Source organism: Enoplosus armatus, chromosome 1 (genome assembly GCF_043641665.1).
Source record: "Enoplosus armatus isolate fEnoArm2 chromosome 1, fEnoArm2.hap1, whole genome shotgun sequence".
NCBI lineage: Eukaryota > Metazoa > Chordata > Actinopteri > Centrarchiformes > Enoplosidae > Enoplosus > Enoplosus armatus.
In genome coordinates, this window is record NC_092180.1 from 6,435 (window position 1) to 32,975 (window position 26,541).

The 26,541-nt window shown below is 41.3% G+C and overlaps 1 protein-coding gene across 1 annotated transcript; it reads right to left on the reverse strand.

Annotated features, from left to right (window-relative positions):
- Nucleotides 1-4,004: 4,004 nt before the first annotated feature.
- Nucleotides 4,005-26,243, reverse strand: emilin1b (elastin microfibril interfacer 1b). Its single transcript, XM_070907021.1, has 15 exons — nt 26,110-26,243; nt 15,170-15,295; nt 14,204-14,415; nt 13,142-13,392; nt 12,582-12,755; nt 11,728-12,391; nt 11,387-11,640; nt 10,714-11,047; nt 9,574-9,810; nt 9,237-9,485; nt 8,523-8,714; nt 6,858-6,974; nt 5,709-5,726; nt 4,860-4,994; nt 4,005-4,327 (listed from the first exon to the last, which is right to left on the reverse strand). The coding sequence occupies exons 1-15, from the start codon at nt 26,241-26,243 to the stop codon at nt 4,005-4,007; spliced, it is 3,420 nt and encodes a 1,139-aa protein (XP_070763122.1).
- Between the last annotated feature and the right edge of the window lie 298 nt (nt 26,244-26,541).

Consider the following 26,541-nt stretch of genomic DNA (forward strand, 5'->3'; position numbering starts at 1 on the left):
TTATTCACCAAAAAGTAAGTGAGCCCAGGCTCACTTTGGGTAAAACCCCCTAATCCTAACCCCCTAACCCTAACCCTAACCCTAACCCTAACCCTAACCCCCTAACCCTAACCCTAACCCTAACCCTAACCCCCTAACCCTAACCCTAACCCTAACCCTAACCCTAACCCTAACCTAACCCTAACCCTAACCCTAACCCTAACCCCTAACCCTAACCCTAACCCTAACCCTAACCCTAACCAACACAGGGGGAGGCAAGCTCAAGGTTGGGCTTAGGCAACACATCTCACACTGGTTAAGGTCAGGGAAAGGGGCCAGGCTAGTGCGTCGTCACCTACCAATCCACCAAAATGCTCAAAAGTACAGTCAAATCAAATCCACTCCAAATTGCCTGAAACGTGCTCCTAACCACTTTCTGGGAACACCATTTAGTTAGGCATTTTTCACCTCCCTCCACACTTAGACAATTTTCGCTTGAATTTCACTCCATTCATTCTCTATGGAGAATAGCACACACTTGTATCTCCGGACAGGAACGTCCTACAGACTCGTGGCTGCTACCGTTGGAACGGCAATAGTCCATATATGCTAGACGAATGAGGGTTGCAAGTCTCTAGCACCTTCCCTTCAAAAGTTAGCAAACAAAAACCACTCGGCCAATCACAATCAATCACAAAACACACTTTGGCGAATATCTCCCGAACCGAACCTCGTACAGTCTCAGAACCAGCATTCGTCTGCCATAATTCCACCACGCTGAACACGTAGGAAGTGTCCCCAGCTCTCTACGACCTACCGTTCCCGAGATACAGACAATTTCCGGCCAAAAAATGACGTAGCTCCGCACCGGAAGCTCGTACAGACTCGGGGGTGCTACCGTTGGAACGGCCGTAGTCGATATAGGGGGGACGTATCTTGGTTTCAAGTGTCTACGACCTTCCTATCACAAGTTATTCAAGAATAGCTGATCCTCAAATAGCTGATCGTGGTTTTTACCCCTATTCCCTAACCCCTCTAGGTCGACGTAGAGCTGCAAAGGTGAGAGCACCTTTGACCAGAATGTCCCATAAAACAGTTAAAGGTGCGAGAAATTCGGGAAACAAATCCACTGGAGATGTTCCCCTGATGTTCATGAGCTCTTCTCTGGTGAAAGAGCTCCGTGAACCAAAACAAAAAACACTGTTTACAAACAAAACAAGGCAAAACAATGCGCTCCAACAGACCGAGGCAGCCATCCGCGGCGCCATCTTGGATCCAGGCATACCCTTCTCGTCTCGGTTTTTGCTGCTTGTTGAGTCGCATCGATAGAAAACCAGAAACATGAAGGTTTATCTGCTGCTGCTGCTGCCACTATGCTCAGGTACAATTACACACTCTCACATTAAGCTCTTTCAACTGAACATAGGATAACCAGGGACAAAAAAGAGAATATGATCCTTAAAATCAACTACACAAGTAAAAGCACTTGTATAACAATTTAAATACACTACATTTCAAGTGACCTTACCCTTCCTTTTATCTGTGGAATCATTAAAACTACTACTTTCTCACATCCCACTGAAAATAAAATAATATATTACATAACATTAAAATGGGAAGGGACTAATAATTAAAATTTGCATTAATAAAGGCTAGTAATGGAAAGTGGAATCATTACAACTGCTGCACTTTCTCACGTACCACTGAAAAATGGTTTTGCTTGTCCACTCTGGTCATAGGCTGCCAGCACCTGAATTACACTCATTTATTATTAATACCAGCTGTGAGCCTTTATGATCAGGTATTAACATTTTACCTTTGTACGGAGGATTTTTAGTTTATTTAAGCAGGATCTGTTGTGAATTCACTCTGTCCGTGTCCAAATGCAGGACATAGACACAGTGGAGTTTGAGATAACAGACTTTATGGAAAGGGGGAAATTTTCTGTTCCATCATTTTGTTGTTGGAACTGCTGATTACACCAGAAACGATGTCTAACCTCAGATATGCAACATGTGGACTTACGATGAAGGCTAATAACTGCACTAAACCAAGATATTTTGAAAAGATGTGAAAAGATAAAATATAACATTTCTGCTTCACTATTAATGTGTTCAACTCTGACATCACAGTGATGGACTCAAAACTACGACATCAAAAACATCAGTCATGTACCTTGAAAAAGACAGCACATATTGTTTAACAACAGACTAGATTTGATTGTTTTTTACTTTAATGAAATGAAAATGATTCATCAATACAAAGTTGTGAAATGTAAAAACAGGTTTACATGACAACTGGTGCTAAAAGCTGTTAGAGAATAAATATTTTCAAATCCACTCAATCACGTCTTCTTCTATCAGTGTAAAAGAAGATGATAATCAGAGTATAAGTGTTAAAAATATCTGTCATCTCTGGTTCATCAGATATCCATACACAATGAAGTGCTGAAATGAAAACGTTGCTGATGTGAAGCATCACACCTTCTCACTTCATATTCAGTAACTGATAACAGAGTGACATGGACCTGTTGTGTGTTGATCTGTTGTACTGATTTAGTTTAAATACATGATTAATATTTCTCTCTCAGGCAGTTGTCATTATAAAGACTTATCCTCAAAATAAACACAATAATCACATGAAACATCACACTGTGTTCTTCATAATTCTCTGCTGCATGTGCTTAACATTAGTTTTAAACTACAACTCTGATGAAACTGAATTTTTCTATTTTGTCAATAAATCCCATATTTACACTAAAACCAACACTGAATGTATCTACTAACAACTATTGTTTATCATGTGTATCAAAGACTGACATATCTTATTCTTCTGTGTCATAGAGCTCCAATGTTGTACTTTTACTTTACATTTTTCAAGTACATTTTTCAGATAAAACTTGTGTAGTTTTACTTAAATACCATTTACAATGCAGGAATTTACCTATAATGCATTGTGTTCACAGTGTGGTATTACCACCTTTAATTAAGTAAAGGATCTGAATATTTTTTCCATTACTGGTATTTAAATGGGATTTGTTGACAATAAGAAAATGTAGGATATTTCCAGCCATGTTTTTTTTTTACATTTGTACATCAAAGTGAAATCAGGTCATAATGGCTTCAAATACATGACAGGACATAAAAACACCACTAAAACACAAAAAGTTGCAGCACAATATAAAACAATGTGAACTCATCTCAGTCATAAAATCAAACAGAAAAAACATTCTGCTTTTAAAATACTTCAGAGGAAAAAGCTGTCTTTGTTTTTCATCAGTCCAACACCTTGATCCACAATAACATCTTAACGTTTAACAATCACATGATCAATAAATGTCCTGATCACTCCCCTGCTCTTCAGAAGATGATCGCTTTAGATTTTAATCCCTCCATGGTCTTTCCTGTATCACCACCATCATGATAAACTTTACATGTTTGGTTCCACTGCTGTTCAGACAATTTTCAAATACAATTTTTAAATCGGAATGTTGTTTGTTCATATTATGGCTGTAATGAACCGTGCCACCTGTAGGGGGCGCTAACTGCACTTTATGCTGTTAACACTGTAATTCTTGACCACAAGAGTTCCTTTGCTTCTAAATGGTTGTTCAAGACTTTCTAGCAGCAGTGGGAAGCAGTTCTGCCAGGCATCAGCTGATCCTGGTTTACAGGGACATATGTCCTCACAGTGCTGCTCTGATGTCAGATCATGCGACCACATCACATCAGCTGACAGGATTAAAGCAGTCAGACAGTAAATCGACCCCTGCTGTCGTCAACATGTGAAATGACATAAGCACTCACAAGACTCTTTACAATAATAACATAAAAGCAATATGGAGACAGAAATCTGTTCAGGACTGGAGGTTAATTTTAAATATTCTGTCATCTTTTGAATCACTCATGAATGACGAAGTCACATCATACTTTATGATGCCGCCTCCTGTGGGTTTGTCATGAATCTTTAACAGTGTTTTTCAACTTCTCTGGCCTCATCATTGTTCAGACATCAGTATGAATCCTTCACATATCCTCATACAGCAGCATGCCATTGAAGATGGTCAGGGGCTCCACAGAGTGGGCCAGTTTGCCCATCACCAGGTCGATGCAGACCGTGTCCCGAGTCTGCAGAGGCAGAATTATGTTAAAGACAGCCAAAGATCCCGGAGTGATTTTAGCCTCAGCCACAGGATTGTTCTCCAGGCCTTCAGGCTGGTAGCCTCCAGAGTCCACTCGGGCCATGCCATAATTAGACTTAGAAAGAACCGCCTCGATCTTCTCGTTCTTATGACCCGTCAAGATGGCACTGAAGAAGTAATGTCCGTCTATGGGGGCAGTAAAAATACCTGAAGGTGACAGATTCAGTGTGCGTTAAAGCTCAGATCAACACCAGGAAACATTTCAGTGATCGAAAGATCAAACTAAATATTTCTCTGAGATGTAAAACACTATCAGTCACACTCAGTAAGAGACACTGACTTCCAAATCACATTGTAATTGAGGTTTGCTCTGTATACATGAAGGCTAAATAAATTAATCACACTGTTGCTCTCAGTTGTAGAAAACTGACGCTTTGACTGTTCCCCATCATCTAGATGATTCATGATGATTTACAGGTGTTGATGTGGATCATGTTTAAATGGTAAATGGCTGCATTAACATATTACATTCATCCCAAGCACTTTTTCATTCACCCACTCACACAACAATGGCAATGAGCTACCATACAAGTCGCTGGTCTAACCACCAGGAGCAGTTTGGGGTTAGGTGTTTTGCTCAAGGACAAATTGACATGTGGACAGGAGGATCTGGGGATTGAACCATCGACCCTGTGATTAGTGGATGACCTGCTCAGATACAGCCTCCCCTCATGTTTACCTGTTCTCGGGTCGTAGAAGTCTCCTTCATTGACAAACACCTTGTCAAATAATATGGTTCCAGGCCTCTCCATGGGAACAGTGAGAGCAGCAGAGAACGACAGTCTGGGTACATGAGCATCAGCACCAGAAACACCTGGAAAAACACACACACATACAGTACAAACACACACATTCAAGTATCCAGTGTTTACAGCTGTGTGATAGTATAATAACTCTCACATTTTAGTCTCTTCTTTTATTAGTGAAATTTTAGTTTTAGTCTTGCATTTTAGATTTGTATGTCTTAAAATTCTTCTGAAGCTAAAGCCGTGTCCATCTTTGCAGTGTACAATTACCTTGTTTATAGCTATGTCCATCTCTGCTGCACTTTTCTTACTTTTGTTTAGTTTTCATTTACTGAAAAAACATGTATTTATCATAGTTTTTGTGGCTTTTTATTTAGTTTCAGTCTTGTTTTTGTCATGAAAAAATGTTTGTCAACAAAGATTTTGGTCATAGTTTTCTTTGACAAATTTTCACAGGTCAACCAATACCAACTCTTAAAAAACAACAATCCAGAGCTCTAGTTCCCTATACTATTTTCGACTATTCCTACATACTAATGATAATCATTAGTACTATTAGATTACCATTAGTACTATATTATATATTGTGATTTTATCCTACTGTTTTTCCCTGATGTTATACTGACTGTCAGTGTGTGAGCCCTGTGAAGGATATTATGTACAAGTGAACCAGCACTAACCACAGATTACATTAAGATTGCAGTGAGCAAACATGACTTAGATGTTATTGCCTGTTTCAGCCCGTTTACTGCCATGAAATCTTGTTAAAAAAGGGTTAGTACCTTGTTCACCTTTGGGACCTGTAAGAAACCAGAGCAGCTGTTAGAAAAGGCAGAAAAATAAAACTCATGATGAGCAGCCAAGAATCTCTTTAGGTTAATAATAATAATGGTGATAGTAAATGTAGACATTTAGTTGGTAAATGTTAAGCTCTGTACAGATTAACTTTATACACTATATGGACAAAAGTATTGGGCCACCTACACATTACACCTACAGGAGCTTTTATGACATCCCATTCCATATTCATAGGCATTCATATGAAGTTGGTCCCCCCTTTGCAGCTATAACAGCTTCCACTCTTCTGGGAAGGCTTTCTACAAGATTTTGGAGCGTGTCTGTGCGAATTTTTGCCCATTCATCCAGAAGAGCATTTGTGAGGTCAGACACTGATGTTGGACGAGAGGGCCTGGCTCGCAATCTCCGTTCTAGTTCATCCCAAAGGTGTTCAATGGGGTTGAGGTCAGGGCTCTGTGCAGGCCAGTCAAGTTCTTCCACACCAAACTCATCCAACCATGCCTTTATGTACCTTGCTTTGTACACTGGGGCACAGTCATGCTGGAACAGAAAAGGGCCTTCCCCAAACTGTTTCCACAAAGTTAGAAGCATAGAATTGTCCAAAATGACTTGGTAAGATGAAGCATTAACATTTCCCTTCACTGGAACTAAGGGGCCTAGGCCAACCAGAGAAAAACAACCCCATAGCATTATCCCTCCTCCACCAAACTTTACAGTTGGCATAATGCACTCAGACAGGTAACGTTCTCCTGGCAATAATACCACTTACGGTTGATCGTGGAATATCTAGGAGAGAAGAAATTTCACGAACTGACTTGTTGCAACGGTGGCATCCTATTACAGTACCACCTTCGAAATCAGTGAGCTCTTTACAACGACCCATTCTTTCACAAATGTTTGTAAAGGCAGACTGCATGGCTACGTCAATGGGCAATGGGACTGAATGAAACACCTGAATTCAATGATTAAGAGGAGTGGCCCAATACTTTTGTCCATATAGTGTATATGAAGGATTCTGCTGTTCCTCAGTTTTACCTCCATGTCTTTATAAACTCCACCTCTTACTGGCTTCATCAATCTGTTTCTTCTTCTATAATATCAGCATATATCAATATATAAAATATCTGTCTTACCAGGCAGACCTCGTGCTCCACTTTCACCTTGTCGTCCAGGAGGTCCGAGAGGCCCTCGGGGACCCGGCAGCCCATTGAAGCCTCTCTCTCCTGGGGGTCCTGGGGGTCCAGGCAGGCCTATATAATGATGAATGATATGAACTGACAATATACTCAAAAGTCTAACCTGACGCTTCACTGGCACAAATCTTATTTAACTTTAATTAATTTTATGCAAAATTCATCCTGACACATTACCTGTGGAAACCTCTGGGTCACCACTGAATTTAAATAAAGTTGTGTGAGTTTCAAGATGGCTTTGCCAAAACAAGTATGTAGGAATGTGAAGCTGGCAGAGTTTGACATGAAAAAGCTTCATAGATCCACATAAAATGCAGTTGCTACCTATCATTCCTTCTGTCTGTTAACATCACAAAGTTTATCAGTGATGGGGATCTGTGTTAGCATGTTAGCATCTAGCTGAGGTTTTATATTTTTTAATTTATCACAAAAAGCAAAATTTCAGAATCAGTAAGCAGCAGCATCTTCTACACATATTAATACCCATATCAATACACATTATTTTAGATAGATAGCTAAACTTGAAGTGTACCTTAAGGACATGAAAACCTGGATGACCTGCAATTATCTGATGTTAAACTCTGACAAAACTGAAGTTATTGTACTTGGCCCTAAACACCTCCAAAACACATTATCTAAAGATATAGATACTAGATGACATTGCCCAGGCCTCTAAAGTAAAGCATGCAGTGAAATTAAGTTGGGGTGCTCAGTCATTTACTGTACAAATAAATAGATAAAATAAGATAAAATAGGATACAACAAATAATTTTTCAATTCAATTCAATTCAATTTTATTTATATAGCGCCAAATCACAACAAAAGTCATCTCATGACACTTTGCAAATACAGCAGGTCTACACCAACTCTTTATAAAGAATTACAGAGACCCAACAGTTCCCACCATGAGCAAGCACTTTGGCAACAGTGGCAAGGAAAAACTTCCTTTTAAAAATAAAATAAGATTACTAGTGCATGATGAAACATATTTATGTACAGATCTTAAGTTAGGTCAAAACTATATATACAGACAAATCTTAACAGTTAACAAAATCTAACAGTATTTTCAGCTAGTGACCTGGTGTACAAGTGAAAGTGACAGTGGCAGAAACACACAGTTTGTAAAAGAGTTCATATGTGTGTGTGGATGTTATTTTGTTAAAGTGAAGCGTGTTGAAGATCTGAATAGCCTGAGAAAAGAAACTCCTCTTCACTCTTTTTACAGGTTTTGGCCATGTGACTACAGAGGCTTCTGCCTGACCTCAGCAGTCTAAACATGATGGAGGTGGAGCTATTGGTAGCTTTCCAGTCGTGGATATAGATGTTACAATAAATTACATGTACACGTGATAAGCTGCCTTAAAAACTTTTATCAATTCATCAATATCAGATCACTGAAAATATGACACAATGACACAATGAGCATGTGGATAAATGTGCCTGAGAGTAATAAAGTTTATTAGAAAAAAAGTGTAATCGATTTTGGTCACCAAATTGAATTATCTTCATGATGCTTTTCTTTAGACAGTTGTATTGAACCATCACTGTGAGGCTGAGCAATAGAAAAGAATATAATAAAATAGAACAGAGTAGATTCTAGCTCACCGGTCATGTCGTGCTCAGTGAAACTCGGCAGGTCTTTGAGGATCTGGTTCAGGCTCGAGTTCAGGTTCTTCATCCTGCTGTAGACATCGTCCTGGTTCTTCTGAATAAAATCCATGATTCCTCCGTGACGGACAACTGAGTCATTCAGACCAGAAACACACGTCCACAAGTTTGACACATGTCGGTTCAGTCCTGAACATGGGACACAGCACAGCATGGGACACATCACACCATAGTACACAGCAAAATATGGGACTCATCACAACATGGGACAAAACACAGAAGGACAACACGGAACACATCCCAACACGGGACACACCAAAATATGGGAGTCACCACAACATGGGCATCACAACATGGGGCAAAACACAACACGGGACACAGTACATATCATTCATGCTCGGGTCTCATAGACAATCAGCTGACTTAGGTCCACTCTTTTCTCAAGAAGGGAAGTTAACTACGAGTCCCAGAGCGCATTTCTGTCACAATAATCACACAGCTATAGACTTTGTTGGGATCTTTTAGAGTGGACAGCCATGTTGAATTTCTTCATGATTTTCCACTCAGATACTGTTGAATTGCTCATGAGCAACACATATCAGAAACTCCACCACCTGAACCTGCTTTTCAGCTCCCACAGTGAGTCCAGTTGTGTAGAAATATAAAAATTAAAAGGTTTGCTGAGGCATTATTTAAGGGAAAATACAGTACCTTCTTTGATCTTGAGGATGGAGTCAGAGACACTGTCCAATCTCCCACACACTCCCTCCAGCTTCGACAGCCTCTTCTCCAGCCCGTCTCCAGACTTCTTACAGTCTCCCATCTCTACACGCAGCGTGCTCTCAAACCGCTGGATATCCCGATCCATCCCATCCAGTCGGTCGTGGCTCTCCTCAATGTGCTCCGTCACCTCCTGCTGGATTTTGTCCAGCTCAGAGATGATCTTATCCTTGGTGTTTCCTGTCAGGGGTCAGAGGATGAATGAGTGAATATTAGCCAAGAAAGGTTCAGTAATGAATACAGAGTGTCTGTTCTGAGCCTGGCTCACCAAGGTCGGTGATGACGCTGCCATGTTTGTGCACTGTGTGTTCAAGCCCCTTTAGGGTGTCGTTGATGGAGCTGAAAGAGAGGATGACCTCGGATAGTTCACCCTGCAGCGACTTCAGGTGGTTGTTGTTGATGGAGACTCCAATCACACTGTGGCCGTCTAAAGGCTTCTCAGCATCCAACCCTGGTCCACGTCCACTAGTATCACTTATGCCACCAGTGCTACCAGAACCACCACCTAGTGGGGGTTTAGTTTGTATAAAACTTTAACTATCAGCTCATAAACAAAGTAAGCTCACATTAAAACATTTACCAGCTAGTTCATCCCACCAGGAGGTTTCTTTGAATAATACGTGCCATAATCACAGTTTACAGCACCATTTCCAAAACATTTTTATTACATTACAATATGTTGATTGCTTTACAAATCTGCCATTAATTACATTAATTAGTTCCAGTAAAAGAATAAAATCTTCCAAATTATTATGTCTTCAAATGTTTGAATGTTCTGTAAATAACTTAAACAACATTCAGACAAAAGGTAAGAAATGCAGGTTGTAAGGTAAGTTGTTAGTGGTTGGTTTTATATTTTCAGGTCAGATATGTGTTGCTTAGATTTGCACTGGTGGAGTTTAATGGAACGTCATAATCAGACTGAGAGGAGACTCTGCCAGACAAAACCAACTTCAGGGAACCAAAGGCCCATAGACATGAACAAATTTAGATGTTTGATTTAATATGATGCAGGGCCAACAAAGTTTTTGAGGAAAAAGGCAGTTGAAATATTTGCGGTGGAATTTGTGTTTATGCTTGCAAGAGCGCTAATTCCAGGATGTGTGCCTAGAGGTACAAATATGATAACACATAATGGTTGAAAGTGTAAAGCATTTTGGTAATATTTTGAAGAAATGCTCACAAATGCAGATGCAAAATTTTGAAATATTGTGTGATTTCATGTTTCATGTGAAACTCCACCTCTGTCACTGTGATAACCAGTGAACACAAACAGCAACTCAAAATGCATGTTATTCCCTCAGATGAATAGATATGTGCTGGGTGAATACAGAGAGAACGACAGGTTAGCAACAGTAACTCAGGGGGGTGGGGTGTCATGAGCAATCACTTGATTGGTTGATCTGACCTGTAGGCGCGTCCAGCCTGGTCTTACATTGGCCAGTGCACCTCCTGACATCGTCTCGCAGCAGGCGGACTTCATCCTCCAGGTGTGAACAGATCTGGAAGCAGCCTTCTTTCCCTGAGTCTAGTCTGATCTGGAGTCTGTTGATATGGCTCTGCATCCGCCCCAGTGTATCCTGGGAATGATTCTTCAGCCTCAGCAGATCGTTCTCCACCTTGCTGCACAACTCGCAGTCCTGCCCCAGCAGCTCCACCTCTGTCACGATTCGGTTAAAGTGTTCGCCGTGATCCCCAGTCAGAGCCTTGATCTTACGTACATCATGGCTCAGGTCCACAACCTCAGTGATGATTTACATGTTAATATTCATAATTCATCACATCAAACAGTAATAGCATAGTTATTGTTTTAACTAACAAATCCAACAGTAATATGATAACTATTTCATTCATTTAGACTGGTTTATCTTTTGAGAAAAACATCCGGAAAGCAAGAGTCGTAACATTCTCATCAAGACGTTTTCTTACTCTTTACTGTAGTTTGGTGTTGGTAAGAATCAGTTTTAAAAACCAAAGTTGTTTTTTTATGTAAAATATTCTCTTTTTGGCATGTATTTGCAGTTCCCACTTAAAGTCATAATTTGATTTCCTTTAAACATCAATAGGCAATGTTCACTCACCTTGTCGTACAGAGAGTCTCCAGACACCGATAAGTCTTTGAGTCGAGTGTTAAAGTGTCGAATCTGATCCTCATTGGCAACCACTCTCCACTCCAGTGATTTCTCGGTTGTGTTTTCTCTTTCTCCCCCCATCCCAAATAATCCTCCCCGTGTACCTCCTCCTCTAGTTCCTCCCCCTTTAGGTCCTTCACCAGCTCCATACCTTCCTCCTCCATCTCCATCTCCACCTGCTCCTCCATCACCTCCTCCTCCTCCTGCTCCCAATCTTCCCCCTCCAACTCCACCTGTTCCCCCATCACCTCCTCCTGCTCCCCACCTTCTTTCACTATCTCCCCGGTCACCACCTCCTCGTCCTCCTCCTCCTTCAGACCCTCCACAGCTACACTCCTCCAGCCTCCGGCTCATGTGGGAGGTATTGTTTTCCAGCTTCAACAGCCTCTTGTCGTGGTCGCTCACCCTGTCCTTCACCAGCCCCACTTCCAGCTCCACGTCTGCGATCCTGAAGGCCTGGTCATCAAACCGGTCCAGGAACACTGTCCTCAGGTCCCCCAGTTCTCTGTGGAAGTAGTCCTTCAGGTCATTTTCCAGGTATAAACAGCTCTGCTCTGTCCGCTGCACAGTGTTGTTGATCCGCCGCTCCAGGTCCTTCAGCCAATTGTCCAGTCTGTCCTCTGTCACCACAACATTCCTCCCACCTCCCCTGATCCCACCGCCACCTTCAAAACCTCCTCCTATAAAGCCATCTGCTCCACTGAGTTCCTTGTCAATGCGGTTCTGCAGAACATCAAAGTTCTCTGAGGCCGAGCTGATCTTGCGCTCAGCGTCAGTGATGCGGTTCTGGAGGTCATTAACGGTTTCGCAGCATCCCTGTGAACGCACCACCTCCTGTCGCAGCCCATCCAGGTCCTGCTGATACCGAATGTCTATGGCATTTAGCTGCTTCTCCAGAGCTCGAATGCTCTCTCTGTCCGCCTCCTGCTGTCTGCGCAGATCCTCCACACCGGCCTGGAAAACACACAACAGTGGATTTCATCTTACTGAACCTCGTGTTTTTCTTCAGTTGCACTGTTGTTTATGTTTTCTTTTAAGTAATTTTCTTTCTACTTCACGCCCTTCAGTCTGAATGCCAAGAGTAGGTTGGTAGCCTTCATGTTATTTTGGATTACTGGCTTATTAAAGGAGGTTGATGTGATACCTGACAGGAGGAGCAGGACAGCGACACTCTCCTCTCCAACTCCCTCAGGATCTCCTCCTTCAGCAAGTTTAGCCTCCCTTCACTCAGTCCTCCTCCAGACAGACCTCCATCCAGGTCATTCGCTTTCCCATTCACCAGATGGTTGTTGATACTGACCAGTGTTTTATCATGGGCCTGTTGGACACACATCAGCTAAAGTTCTCATTAAAACATTAAAACAAAATGTATCATGAGCCTGTTGAAGGAGAGACACCTCAGCTACAGTTCTGGTTAAAACCCAACATATTAAGAGGATCTGTCCATCCATCAGGTGTGGGCAAATCACCGGACCCCCTAATTTGGAGTGGGCAGGACTCCCTCATGTTGATTGTAATTGTTTCTGTATGTGATGCTAAAGGATCATCACTAACTAAATTAAGGGGTGCGGGTGTAGGTGCGGGCACTATCCATAGAGCTGAAACTGAGCAGAGGAGACAAACAGACAGACAGTATACATTCGGTTTACTACTTACTTTTCATGGTTGTTTAGTTTTAGCAGTTAGCACCTAACAGTGACTCACCTGTGTGCGGTTGTCCAGTTGGTCCAGTTTGGTCTGAATGCTGTGAATTGTCTCTTTAATCTCCGGCTGAGCTGCATCAGCAGGGTTTCTTCCTCCTGAAGATATACCTCCTCCTCCTCCACTGAAGCCCGGTTTGTTGGCCCCCTGCTGAAAGTTTTCATTCATGGTGTTCAGGGTGGACTGAAGGTCCTGGAGGTTCTTGGTCAGACTCTGGATCTTCTCCTCCAGCTGCCTCATCTTCTCATTCTCAACTAGTCCTGAAAAGGAAGCAGCAACTTCAGAGCATCAATCACAGAAGCTTTTACAGTCCCATGGAGACAGAGGCAGGGCCACACACCTGACACATGGGTTCAGTCATAAGGGGAGTTCTTACTGGTCACCAGCAGAGGTCAGCACAGCTCCCAAATTACTTCATGTTTCTTTCATACAGATGGAGAAGGTCCCACTGTTTACTGCATGTTTGATACTTAAGTCTGATCACTGAGAGGACAACTGTTTCAGGTTTAATGTGTTACCTGTTATCCTGTATGCTGTGCAAATTTCCCCGCTGAGGGATTAATAAAGGATTATCCTATATTATCTTATCTTATAACATCTGATCTGTTCTCTCCATGATGATGGTTGGTTTGTTTTACTGAGCTGATCTGGATCAGTTGTTTAATGTGAAGATGTGTGTTGGACCCCAAAAAGAATGAAAAGGATCTCTCTCTCAGCACAGTGCTGGTCTAACTGGGAAAACTCATACACACAAGTACATGTGTTGGACTTCAGATCCAATGTGCCCATGTAAGTTCACAACTGAGAACATGACAGAAAGAAGTTTGACCTTTCAGCCTCAACCACAGTACATCAGGTCAAAAGAGTTTTCTTTTAAAAATATGGATCTTTCTAAGGATTTATGTTCAAAAGTGACAAATGAATACATGTAAGACATGAGAATAAACTCACCACTGTGTCCTCCACTCTGTCCAGATCCAGAACTGCCTCCTCCATAACCACCTCCTCCCTGACCACCTCCTCCTCCCCCCTGTCCATAGCTTGTCCCTCCTACTCCCTGTCCACCTCCTCCATGTCCTCCTCCCCCCTGTCCATAGCTTGTCCCTCCTCCCTGTCCCAGTCTGGGCTGAGGTCTGGTGGTGGAAATCTGGGTTCCTGCTCCTCCAACTGGACCGCCATTGCAGTCCTCTCCGCTGTAACCTTGGCAACATTTCCACTCCATGTCCGTTACCATTTTGTAGGCCACTTTGTACCGTGGTCTCATGTAGGTCCGATACCTGCAGAGAGAAGACAGATGATTGAGGGAAAAAGAGAAATTTCAATTTCAATTTCAATTTCCAAGCAAGAGTTTAAAGTTCAACAAACTGAAGAGTAAAAACATAAATGTGCCCTGACACATGACACATCACGATGTCATGATGCCTGTCACGATAAATATCTGCCTTTTAATAAGAGATGCTGTACAAACTTGCCGAGAAATAATATTCCTAAAAGTTCACAGTAAACTTCAGCCAGCCAGTGGTTGTTGAGACAGCAGCTATTCTAAATTATCTAAAAGCAGAAGGCCTGAGATCCAGCTGATGCTCTGAAGCAAATTTGATCTTTACCAAAAAACAGAAAAGAGAAGAAAAGTAAAAGACCAGAAAGGTAAGAAAGGAACAAAAAAAAGGGAATATAAATGAAGACAGACGGCAGAATGGAACATTCTTGGTTCCACAGAGAACATGATGATTTCTCAGGAAGATGGTTTTTACATCTTTGGAGTCCATTTTATCCATCTACTCTGCTCTAAAAACGAGACAGAAAAGATGAGTAGAAATAGACAGAACAAAGGAAACAAATGAAAAGAAAGAACAAAGAGAACAAAAAAGAAAGAACAAAGAGAAGTCTTAATCCTTCAGTGTGTTTGATAAACTGATCCAGGGTCAGTCTGTGCTTACAGACATTACTGAGCTGTAGATCAGTGTGTTATGATGGTTTGTTGTGTGTGTGTGTGTGTGTGTGTGTGTGTGTGTGTGTGTGTGTACTCACACCACCACCCTGCTGCACTGTCCGCTCCCCCAGCTGCAAGGATGATAATCAGGCTTCACGTAGGTTTCCACTCCGTCCTCTACTACACAGCTCACAGTCTTTGTCACAACAAACGCACACCAGTTCCTGTTTAACACACACACACACACACAGGTTGCAGTTACATGACAAGACAAAGAGCAACAAAATGTTCATGGTTTATTAGAGTTTATGGATCATTTCATTAGTGAAAATCCTTTGATTATCAGAAACTTGTACCTCTAAGCAGAGAAGAGGTCATTGCCATTGAACAGAGGATGATCTAATTTATTTTCATGTGATTGCTTGGATGGATCCTTTAAACATGTTTCTGGGTTAGGGTTAGCTCCTATACTGTTTGCGAGTTTTCTTTACCTGCCTCCTGACAGGACTTGAATCAACCAATCACCTTGCTTGAGTGTTACAGGAGTTCTTCTTGACAATACAGGACAGCACTTGATCACAAACGGTCATATAGTTTGCTGGTAGGCCTAGAACTGACACATTTAACGTTTTTAATGATGCAGGGTTCATGATGAAGTGTCTCAGGTTCATTACAGGTGACGGCTACACCCATCACTGTTAACTGAACAATAAGGTAATCTGGCCTCCTCTTTTTGTTGGATGTGATGAGCACTGGTATATTTTTTATTTTAAGTTACAAAGCTCTCCTCAACAAACAAACACCTTGTTTGTGTTATGTGTTACACTTACTTGAATTGTGGCAGTTACAAAGTTACTCACTCCTAAGTTTCACATAGAATGATGTGCAAAAATCTAAATTTGAAGAAACTGAATGGCATAATCTGTACATTTTCAGTACACACACACACACACAAAGTCTTATTAGCCTACATCTATCCATGTTACACCTCCGTAACTGGCTGAAACTCCCTTTTGCCGTGTTGGTTGCGCTGCAGCTGTATCAGAGGACGAAGCATGAGGATTGAGCAAATAGCCTTGACAGAATGACATATAAGGCTTAATAAACCTTTAATTATTTGTTTGACAGCTACAATTCCACAGGTTTAATGGCAAACATTGGTTTGGGCCAGGTGAGGTCAGAACTGAGCGTGTGCAGATGTTTTCAGGGGGTTTTAAAGAACCAGCTGATGCTACAGGACACTGGCAGACTATTTCAAAACAAAGTGTTGTTAAACAGTGTCTTTAAACCCAGGGTTAATCCTGTGAACTTTTCCTTTCCACACACCTGGTCTCCAACTATTGAAAGACTTTTATTTTGAAACTGTATATGTTTTGAAGTCTGTGGTCAGCTGTCTGAATCCATGGCTGTATTGCCTGATTGAAAACATATCAAGCTAAAACTGCAAAACCATCAGATGAAAACCTGAATGCTATTTTCATTTATTTCATTTACACGGCAGATGCTCTGAAGACAGGTAATAATAAATAAAATAAACTTATGTATGAACACATTTTTACGGTGAGTGATTTCTGACCAATTCTGTTTCCATGTTTTTGTTTAGTTAAAAAATTCAGTTTATAATTTCACTTTATATAGAAACACATTCTGCAGATCATATGACAGCATCACACACTGAGATTCATTAAATGCAACAACACATTCATTGTCTGTGTGTGTGTGTGTCTCCTATTGTGGGTTAAAAATGAGCACATGGTGCTGTCATTTGCTGATGTCATCAGTGTATGACGATGAATGTGTCTCTGTATCGGCCATGTTGGATCAGCAGACAAATTATTTTTTTTCTGGAATCCAGAACAACAAGCAGGAATTTAACTTCTGCTGCTGCAGAAACAAACAGATGTTGAATGTCCAAATGATGTTTAACGTCCAGGGTCCATATTCACAAACATTCTGAGAATACTCTGAGAGTTCTTAACTTAGTCTAAATATTTCTAGTACTAGCTTAGGAGTGATTCAGGAAAATTCTCAGAGCAACTCTGAGCAAGACAGGGACAGAAACTTTTACCTTAGTGAGGAGGTGTGGTTGACCCTGTTGCTTGGTATGACACATTATTTTATTTAGGTGTGATTGGTTGATCAAACAAAAATAAGGAAATAAAAGCACACTCAGTGAAATCGATGGGCCTAATTTATGTAAATAACCCAGTGAACATGCAAACAGCAATGGAAGCACTGTTGCATTTTTCCGGTTGCTAAATATCTTAGTGCTGGGATCCCTTTCATTTCTGGCGTTATAGCGTTGGGAGACGTGACCACATCTCTAATGAGATTGACCACAAACATTATCCCTGCACGATCTAATCTGCAGCGTTTCATTAACTCACTGTCATTCAGCTTTTGGGGAATTTTTCTCCTATCGCTTTCTTTCCGCCTTTTTCTCCTCTGCTTAAGAAACTCTGAAGTCTCTTAAAAGTCCTCTTCCCTACTCCTAACAGTTTTTCACCTCAGGATCTCTCTTAAGGTCTAAGATGCTTTGTGAATAACTTTTCGGTCTGGGAGGCAGAAACACTCTTTCCTTTAAGAGTAGGCTTAAAACATTGCTTTTTGATAAAGCATACAGTTAGGGCTGGCTCAGGCATGCCTTGGACCAGCCCCTGGTCCTGCCATAGGCCTAGACTGCTGGGGGACTTCCCATGATGCACTGAGCTCCTCTTTCTTCCTGTCCCTCTCCATCTGTACACATTCATGTCCCATTAATGCATGTTACTAACTTTGTATCTTCCCCGGAGTTTCTTTGTGCTTTCTCGTCTCGCAGGTGCTGTCAGCTCCATGGAATGGTCAGACTGGCAGCCAGGCGGTTTGATGGTGGGTCTACGGAGTAGAGGATGGAGTTGCAGAATAATCTGATTCTGTATAACGGGTGAACAACGGACGTTTTGGCTCATTGCCAGGGGTTTGCAAGCTAACCGACTTTCACGCCTATGAGGAACGCGCAGAGCTAAAATAAAACATTAAGATAAACATATTTACAGCTCAGTGATATACTCTGGTTGTTGTCCTGCTGCAGCAGATCTATATTAGTCACTTCTGTTGATTCGAGCAGCTTTACAGGACAGCGAGTTTTTGATATCCTGATTGACAGATAATGAAATTAATAGAGCTGATCACAGCTTATCATTTAGTTTGCATTCACTCTAAATAAAGAGATATGGGGAGGATAATTTGGATGAGGATGGAATAAAGTTCTCCTTGTGTGAATCTTCATCAACCAAATAAAATCAAACTAAATCAAAAACCTCACTGAGGGTTCATAGAGAGACCTCCAAGCACAGTCCAATGTGACTACAATTCCAGATTCCCCACACCCCCACACTCCCTGAGGATTACAAAACATGATATAACATTGAAGGCATGAGTGACATCAGACACAGAGACCCAACCCAAACAAAATATTTACTGCAGATCTACAGTTAACATGGAGACCTCAAATCACAGAAAGCCTGAGATGCATATTTAAAAATTTAATTTAAAAGTCTTCACTAATTAAATGTTCCTGTAGCCTCAGTAATATCAGCTGTGAAATGAAGAAAAACATCATCAAATACAAAGATTTTTTTTGTCGAAAACCTAATTACATGTAACACAAACATTTCTAAGTACTCCCTTTCTATGATATCTGTTAACTACAGTTAATAAAGAGATGAACGGATTAAAAAATCAACACCATGACTCTGTGTTGTTGTTTGTATTTACTGTGGAGATGTTAATGCATAATTCAAAAAGAAGACTGAAAACTCCTGAAACTGTCTCCACAATGACGATCTGCTGAGTTTGATGATTATTCATTTTTGATTTAGAACAAAACAGCCATCAAACAATCACCAATCACCATCAATCAGTTCTCCACCAACCCCGCTCCCACCTGATAACTGTGGGTCATAGAGACTTCTACTGCAGTGCCCCTCATCTCTCCAATACTCTGCCTAATGATGATGTTTTATTGTTTTTCTAACAGATTTTAATCTTCACCCTGCAGAGAAAATAAAACTTAAACCATCATGAACCAGAATCTATAGAAAAACAAGAGATTTTATCTTCTGCAGGATTTACACACACACACACGCAATGATGTCACTCACTCTACAGGAAATGAGTCATTCGGGCGTTTGTTTCAGTTTGCTGCTGATGACACAACAGCTGCTTCACTGCCAAATAGACTGTGTGTGTGTGTGTTTTACAGTATGTGTGTGAACATCATCAGACCTGCTGAGTTCAGTCTTTTGATTTAAAGGTTCCCTCTGACTTTTAGTAGCGCTGTAGAGCTGTTTTTCTGTGAGTGGGTCTCTGCACAAGCAATCAAGAGCACAATGACGCACATGCACTCGTGCATACAGGTGATGTAATACACAGTGCAACACCTGCATAATGTGAACCCATTACATTATTCCACTGATCTACAGATGTCAGTAACATTTGTCAGGTGTCAAAAACTGATTTTGTTTTTATTCCACTCTTTTGCACCCATAACTTTCATCCGATATGGTAGAGAGAGAGCGAGAGACTCAACCATTGCAGACATTACTGAAGCTGATCAGAGTTCAGTTTAAACAGAGTTCAGTTTTTGGATGACCTGAGGACCTGACAGAGGACTTCAGTTTGTCTTTGATGTGGTTAGTTTCCGTCTGTTCCTTCTCTGTTTGACCTCCACAGTTTGACTTCCTCTTGAAGCTTTGAAAAAAAACAGTTATGGACAGTTTGAGGAGATCTTCTTGTGTGTGTGTGTGTGTGTGTGTGTGTGTGTGTGTGAGTGAATGGGTGAATTACTTTGTCCATTAAGGTAGAAAAGAGCTATATTAATGCAGTTATATTTGTTTTGGTTTTTGGTAGTGGTTACACAAATAGCTCCAGCTCTCCGCTCTTTAGGTCAGCTTCACTGTCGTTACCTTCTGTTTAATTCTGACACATCAATTTAAAACTGCAAACAAAATGTTTAAAAAAAAGTGAATCCACACCTTACAGCCAATAAGAATCCAGAATTCTAAGTGGTTAGGGTATAAAACCACAATCAAAATATCTCCAACAAATCATTTATTCAACTGAACCTGCAGAACCTCTTCAAGGACCTCAAAACCTTGTCATGGACCCACTAAACCTCTTCAAGGACCTCTGAACTGTGTCTGGTTCCTCTAACAGCCACTAGATGTTTTCTGATGTGGAAGGACACTTTGACACATCGACAGAGAGCCGGGGGTCAAGCTACCAACTAGAGCCTGGCCGATGCCGATACCGATATTAGGGAGTAAAAAAATCCCAATGACGTTATATTGGCCAATATTCTTTATATACATCCATAAAGACACATTTTTGCAATCATCCCTTAAATGTGGTTATCAAACACTAGGGACAAGGATATGTAATGGAAGCAGGTGGTTTTATAGTTCAACAATAAACTTTATTGTCAAAAAGGACATAAGTGCACTGAAACACTAAACTTTAATAGCTATAAATAAAAACACAATTAGACACAATTCAACATCGACACTAAAAAAAAATACAAAAGTAAAACACACAAAGGCTGAAGGTCTCCTGTGGTGTTCCTGTTTGTTTTAATTCTAAAGAGCTGAGACACACAGGCACATAAATCAAACCAACCCAAACTGAAACAGAATAGATGCCAAAGGTCAGAGGTTTTTGCAGTTAAAGGGAAGGACCAAACACCCACACCTTCAGCACTTCAGTGCACATTCACACAATGGCAGGTAGCCAACAGGTGAGTCCACATCCAGTGTTTGCCACAGGTTGAGAATGTACTTGTGGTTGTGGATGGCGCGGCTTTATGACGGGCAGGGTCAGTAATACGCTACCCATAGTCCAACTACGCTCATAAGTTAAAATATGATGTGTAACTTTAACATTAACACATTGAATATGACATGGCAGGGTTAGGGTTAGTCCTTAAAACAGACAAAGTCATTATCGTAGGTGATTTTAATATTCATGTGGACGATGACAAGGATAGCCTCGGTACTGCATTTATCTCATTATTGGATTCGATCGGCTTCTGTCAGAGGGTACAGAAACCCACTCACTGTTTTAATCACACCCTCGACCTGGTTCTGACATATGGACTTGAAATTGAACATCTAATAGTCTTTCCACAGAATCCTTTGTTATCGGACCATTATTTAATACCTTTTGAATTGCTATTACTGGACTACATGCCATTAGGCAAAAAAGCTTACACCAGATATCTATCTGATAGCGCTGTAGCTAAATTCAAGCAAGTGATTCCATCTGCATTTAATTCAATGCCATGTCTCAATACAACTGAGGACTCCCATGCTAACCTTAGTCTGTCCCAAATTGACGGTCTTGTTGACAGTGCTGCAGGCTCAATGCGACTGACACTCGACTCTATTGCCCCTCTTAAAAAGAAGATAATAAAACAAAGACAGTCAGCGCCATGGTATAACACCCAAACCCGCAAATTAAAGCAATCCTGGCAGAAACTTGAAAGGAAATGGCGTTCCACCAAACTGGAAAAATCACGTTTAATTTGGCAAGATAGTCTTAGAACTTATAGGAAGGCCCTCTGTAAAGCCAGAGCAGCCTATTACTCATCATTAATAGAAGAACAACCCCAGGTTTCTCTTCAGCACTGTAGCCAGGCTGACAGAGTCAGCTCTATTGAGCCATGTATTCCTATAACCCTCAGCAGTAATGACTTCATGAGCTTCTTTAATGATAAAATTCTAACTATTAGAGACAGAATTGATCACCTCCTCAGCCTCCTCAAGCAGTCGCCGAACCAGCTGTGTGACTTTCTACATGACAATAAGTTGCTTGACGACTTTCAGAGCTCATCATAGCACATAGACAGCACTGGTGAAAGTTACAGATGACCTTCTAATTGCATCAGACAGAGGACTTGTCTCTGTACTTGTTTTGTTTTGGCTTAGTGCTGCATTCGACACCATTGATCATCATATCCTATTACAGAGACGGGAACACTCAATTGGCATTACAGGACCTGCACTAAGCTGGATAAAGTCGTATTCATCAGTCATAACCCTAACCCTAACCAATACTATTCACCTTATTTATGCTTCCTTTCGGAGAGATTATTAGAAAACACTCCATAAACTTTCATTGCTATGTGGACGATACCCAGTTATATCTATCGATCAGTTCAATTAAATTTTATTTATATAGCGCCAAATCACAACAAAAAGACATCTCATGACACTTTACAAATAGATAAGGTCTAGACCGACTCTTTATAATGTTATTATAGAGACCCAACAGTTCCCACCATGAGCAAGCACTTTGGCGACAGCGGCAAGGAAAGACTTCAAGCCAGAAGAATTTCATCAGTTAGCTAGGCTCCAAGCATGCTAGGACATAAAGACCTGGATGACCTGCAATTATCTGATGTTCAGAATCAGAATCAGAAATACTTTATTGATCCCCGGGGGGAAATTATACAGTACCAGTGCTCCCATTCAAGAGTAGAAAGTAGCATACATTTAGAAATGAGAGTATGTACAAAAATAAGAAATAGAAAATATACACATTTACAAAATTTAAGTGAAAAATAAGAGTAAAAAATATATACAATAACAATGTATATGTATGTATTGCACTGTTGCATATGAATATATATATATATATATATATATGTGTGTGTATTGCATTCGTGACATTTAAAGAATAAATAATGAGGTAGTATATGACAGGACAAGACAGAAATTATTGTTCTTGGCCCTGAACACCTCAGAAACACAGTATCTAAGAATATTCTTACTCTAGATGGCATTGCCCTGGCCTCCAGCGCCACCGTGAGGAATCTCGGAGTTGTCTTTGATCAGGACATGTCTTTTAACTCTCACGTAAAACAAACTTCAAGGACTGCCTTTTTTTACCTCTGTAACATTGCAATAATCAGGAAGATCCTGTCTCAAACAGATGCAGAAAATTTTTTCCATACATTTTTTACATCTAGGCTGGATTATTGCAATTGCAATTTGTACAATTTCCCCCTGAGGAATTCCTTATTCATCAGGCTGTCCCAATAAGTCCCTGAAGACTCTCCAGTTGATCCAGAATGCTGCAGCACCTGTACTGACAGGAACCAGGAAAAGAGATCATATTTCTCCAGTATTAGATTCTCTACACTGGCTCCCTGTAAAATCCAGAATAGAGTTTAAAATCCTTCTCCTCACCTACAAAACTCTTACTGGTCAGGCACCATCATATCTTAAAGAGCTCATAGTACCCTATTACCCCACTAGAGAACTGCGCTCCCAGAATGCAGGGTTGCTTGTGGTTCCTACAGTCTCCAAAAGCAGAACAGCAGCCAGAGCTTTCAGCTATCAAGCTCTTCTCCTGTGGAATCGGCTCCCAGTTTGGGTCTGGGAGGCAGACACACTCTCTACTTTTAAGAGTAGGCTTAAAACTTTGCTTTTTGATAACGCTTATAGTTAGGGCTGGCTCAGGCCTGCCTGGACCAGCCCCTAGTTATGCTGCTATAGGCCTAGACTGCTGGGGGACCTCCCATGATGCACTGAGCTTTCCTCCTCTCCCTCTCCATCTTTACATATTCATGTCCCACCAATGCATGTTACTAACTTTATATCTTCCTGGAGTTTCTTTGTGCTTTCTCGTCTCGCAAGTTCCTGTGGATCGTGGTCCTGCCACACCTGGTTGCAGCTGCCATGGGCCTGCTTGACTCTCATCACTACAGTTATTATTATTAGTCATAGTTCTGTTACTATTAAAGCGGTTACTGCTATTATTAATCATATCTCAGTTATTATTACAGCTGTAACTACTATTATCAGTGATATTTCCATTATTATTATAATTATAGCTGCTATGGCTACTGCTAGTGCTGCTATGCATCTCTACCTGTCTGTCTGTCTGCCTGTCTGTCTGTATCTCTACGTCTCTCTCTCTCTCTCTCTCTCCCTGTCTGTCTGTCTGTCTCTTTCTCTCTCCCTCTCTCTCTCTCTCTCTCTCTCTCTCTCTCTCTCTCTCCAACCCAACCGGTCAAAGCAGATGACCGCCCACCTAGAGTCTGGTTCTGCTCGAGGTTTCTGCCTCTTGTAAGGAAGTTTTTCCTTGCCACTGTCGCCAAAGTGCTTGCTCATGGTGGGAACTGTAATAATATTATAAAAAATCGGTCTAGACCTGCTCTATTTGTAAAGTGTCATGAGATGACTTCTGTTGTGATTTGGCACTATATAAATAAAATTGAATTGAATTGACACATTCAGATGATGCCGTCATAAATTCGTCACGTTTTGTTTCCACAGACCGACCAGACTTCAGCTGAGCAATGTTGGCATTCAGTTTGGCACTAATCGTTGGCCATTTTCGCTGAAACTAACTGGTGAACAGTCGCTACTGTGGCTGCTACAGCTGATAGACAACAACTGCTGCACTTCCAAAACGTCACGATAAAACTTGCGCTGTAGTGTGCCACGGGACTGAAGTCTGCTGCATTATGAAATGACAATTGACAAAAAGACAAAAACCGTCTTGATTGAAAAAAAATGGTATTCAGATCTTATCTACCTGGGTGGGTCTTAATCACCTGGGCAGGCCACCCAAGTAGAGCCTATGTATGAGAAACAATGACATCTGACCCAACACACAGCCACACTCACCCTAGAATCTGCTCAGTGTATCCCACAATGCACTGCTGCTCCACACCAATCAAGCTGTTGGTGGGAACCAGTCTCTAAACTGGTTCCCACCGACACCGACAATAATCAGACATGAAGAATTTGAAGTTATTATGAATATTATTAAATACTAAACAGTGAACACAGAACCTCCACAGGTGGCATTAATATTAACAATGTGTTCTTAATGAGACTGGTGAGAATAACATCACATATCTGACAATATAAATACTAAATATCCCTTTATCAAAGATTTTAGAGATGGATTCCATAACATTTTTAGCAGAAACCATAAAACTAAAATCATGTTATCATGTCTCTTTTATGTTCAGACCTGCAGCTTCTAAAAAATGTAAAGTCTTTATTTATTATATTCCTTCTTCCAGCTGCTGGATGTGAGTTTTCGAATAATAATTCTCCAGTTGCTGCTGATGAAAATATGACATTTCTGTCAGTTTCTTGTGTTCATGTTAGAAAGGTAATAGTCTCCTCATCGCTCCACACAGATCTGATGTTTTCAGCTCTTCACTGTAAGTTACATGCCTCATGTACATCAGAATTTGTTCTCTAAGCCTGTTTCCATTTGTTTTTTATCCTCACACCAACTTCACACAACAGGAAACACTTTTTACACACTTACACTTTTATTTCCAGTGTTTTCACTCAGTGTATAAAGGAGGATGGAAACTCACTGTCAACAAAACCAAACTGTTAGAAGATAAAAGCTCTTTTGACCTACAGATTTCATAGTGAAGTGATAACTGTATAGGGGGTGGTGTCAGAATAAAGGTCTGTCAGTGGAGAGCATTGAAGTGTTCAGTGATGTGTGTGTGCCAGTGTTACACAGTTCAAGTGTTTGTGTACAGTGGAAGCAGAACATCGAAGTACTGCTAAGGATTATGGGAATGTTTTTAAGCTATTTGTGGGTTATCATAAAAGAATTGGACAAATTAACATTTTCATATCACAAACATCATGGGCATAGATATACATCAGCTGATTAATTTCACATGAGCTACTGGAAGCTCCGTCACCATGAAAACACAGCAGAGAGTTGATATCACAGGTGTCCTGTGATGTCACAGTGACATCAGCAGAACAGCTGGCTGTCTGAAACATCAAACCTGCAGGACCAGACCTGGATTCAAACCAGCAACCACCTTACACTTCCTGTCCGCTCTTTCACAATAAAACATATGCAGCGCACGCGCGCGCGCGCGCGCGCACACACACACACACACACACACACACACAGAAACTCCTCTGTGATTAAGTCATCGAACGCTGACGTGACCTCCTTCATCTCCACCCTCACCATCATCAGGCTTTCTGTGCACGTGTCATCCTACCTGTGTCTGCTGGTAGCGCGAGCTCCGTGCGCGTGCCCGCTGGCGTACAGACTATAGGCGGGTCGCAGCGGGAACGCGCTCTTGGCGTGTGCGCAGGTCCAGAGCCCGAGCAGCAGCAGGAGGAGCGCGGCCATCCCTATGATCAAGACACGATCAATACAGTGTATTGATACTAGATCAGAGTGTGATCAACTCCTCAACTGGCGGGAAAAACTCCCGTCTCCATGGAGACGAAAATAAAAGTTTCCACAAAGTTCGTCAGTCCTATTGACCCATGATCCGGATTCTGATCCAAACACACAGAAACCAGACCTGATGCGGAGTCCAGTCTCCTCTGATACCCTTCGGGTCCGGGCCCCGTTGGTCCACCGCCTTTAATCCAGGTTTAATCCGGTTTGATCCAGTCAGAGTTTGTCCATCAGAACTTTTCAT

Excerpts from the sequence above, each read along its gene's own strand:
- emilin1b (XM_070907021.1), bottom strand. The coding sequence starts at position 26,243 with ATGGCCGCGCTCCTCCTGCTGCTGCTCGGGCTCTGGACCTGCGCACAC. Across the intron at positions 13,393-14,203 it reads GGGAGGAGGACATGGAGGAG|TTGAGAATGAGAAGATGAGG; the intron begins GTGGACAGGGAG and ends TTTCAGGACTAG. Across the intron at positions 11,048-11,386 it reads GAGACTCTCTGTACGACAAG|GTTGTGGACCTGAGCCATGA; the intron begins GTGAGTGAACAT and ends ATCATCACTGAG.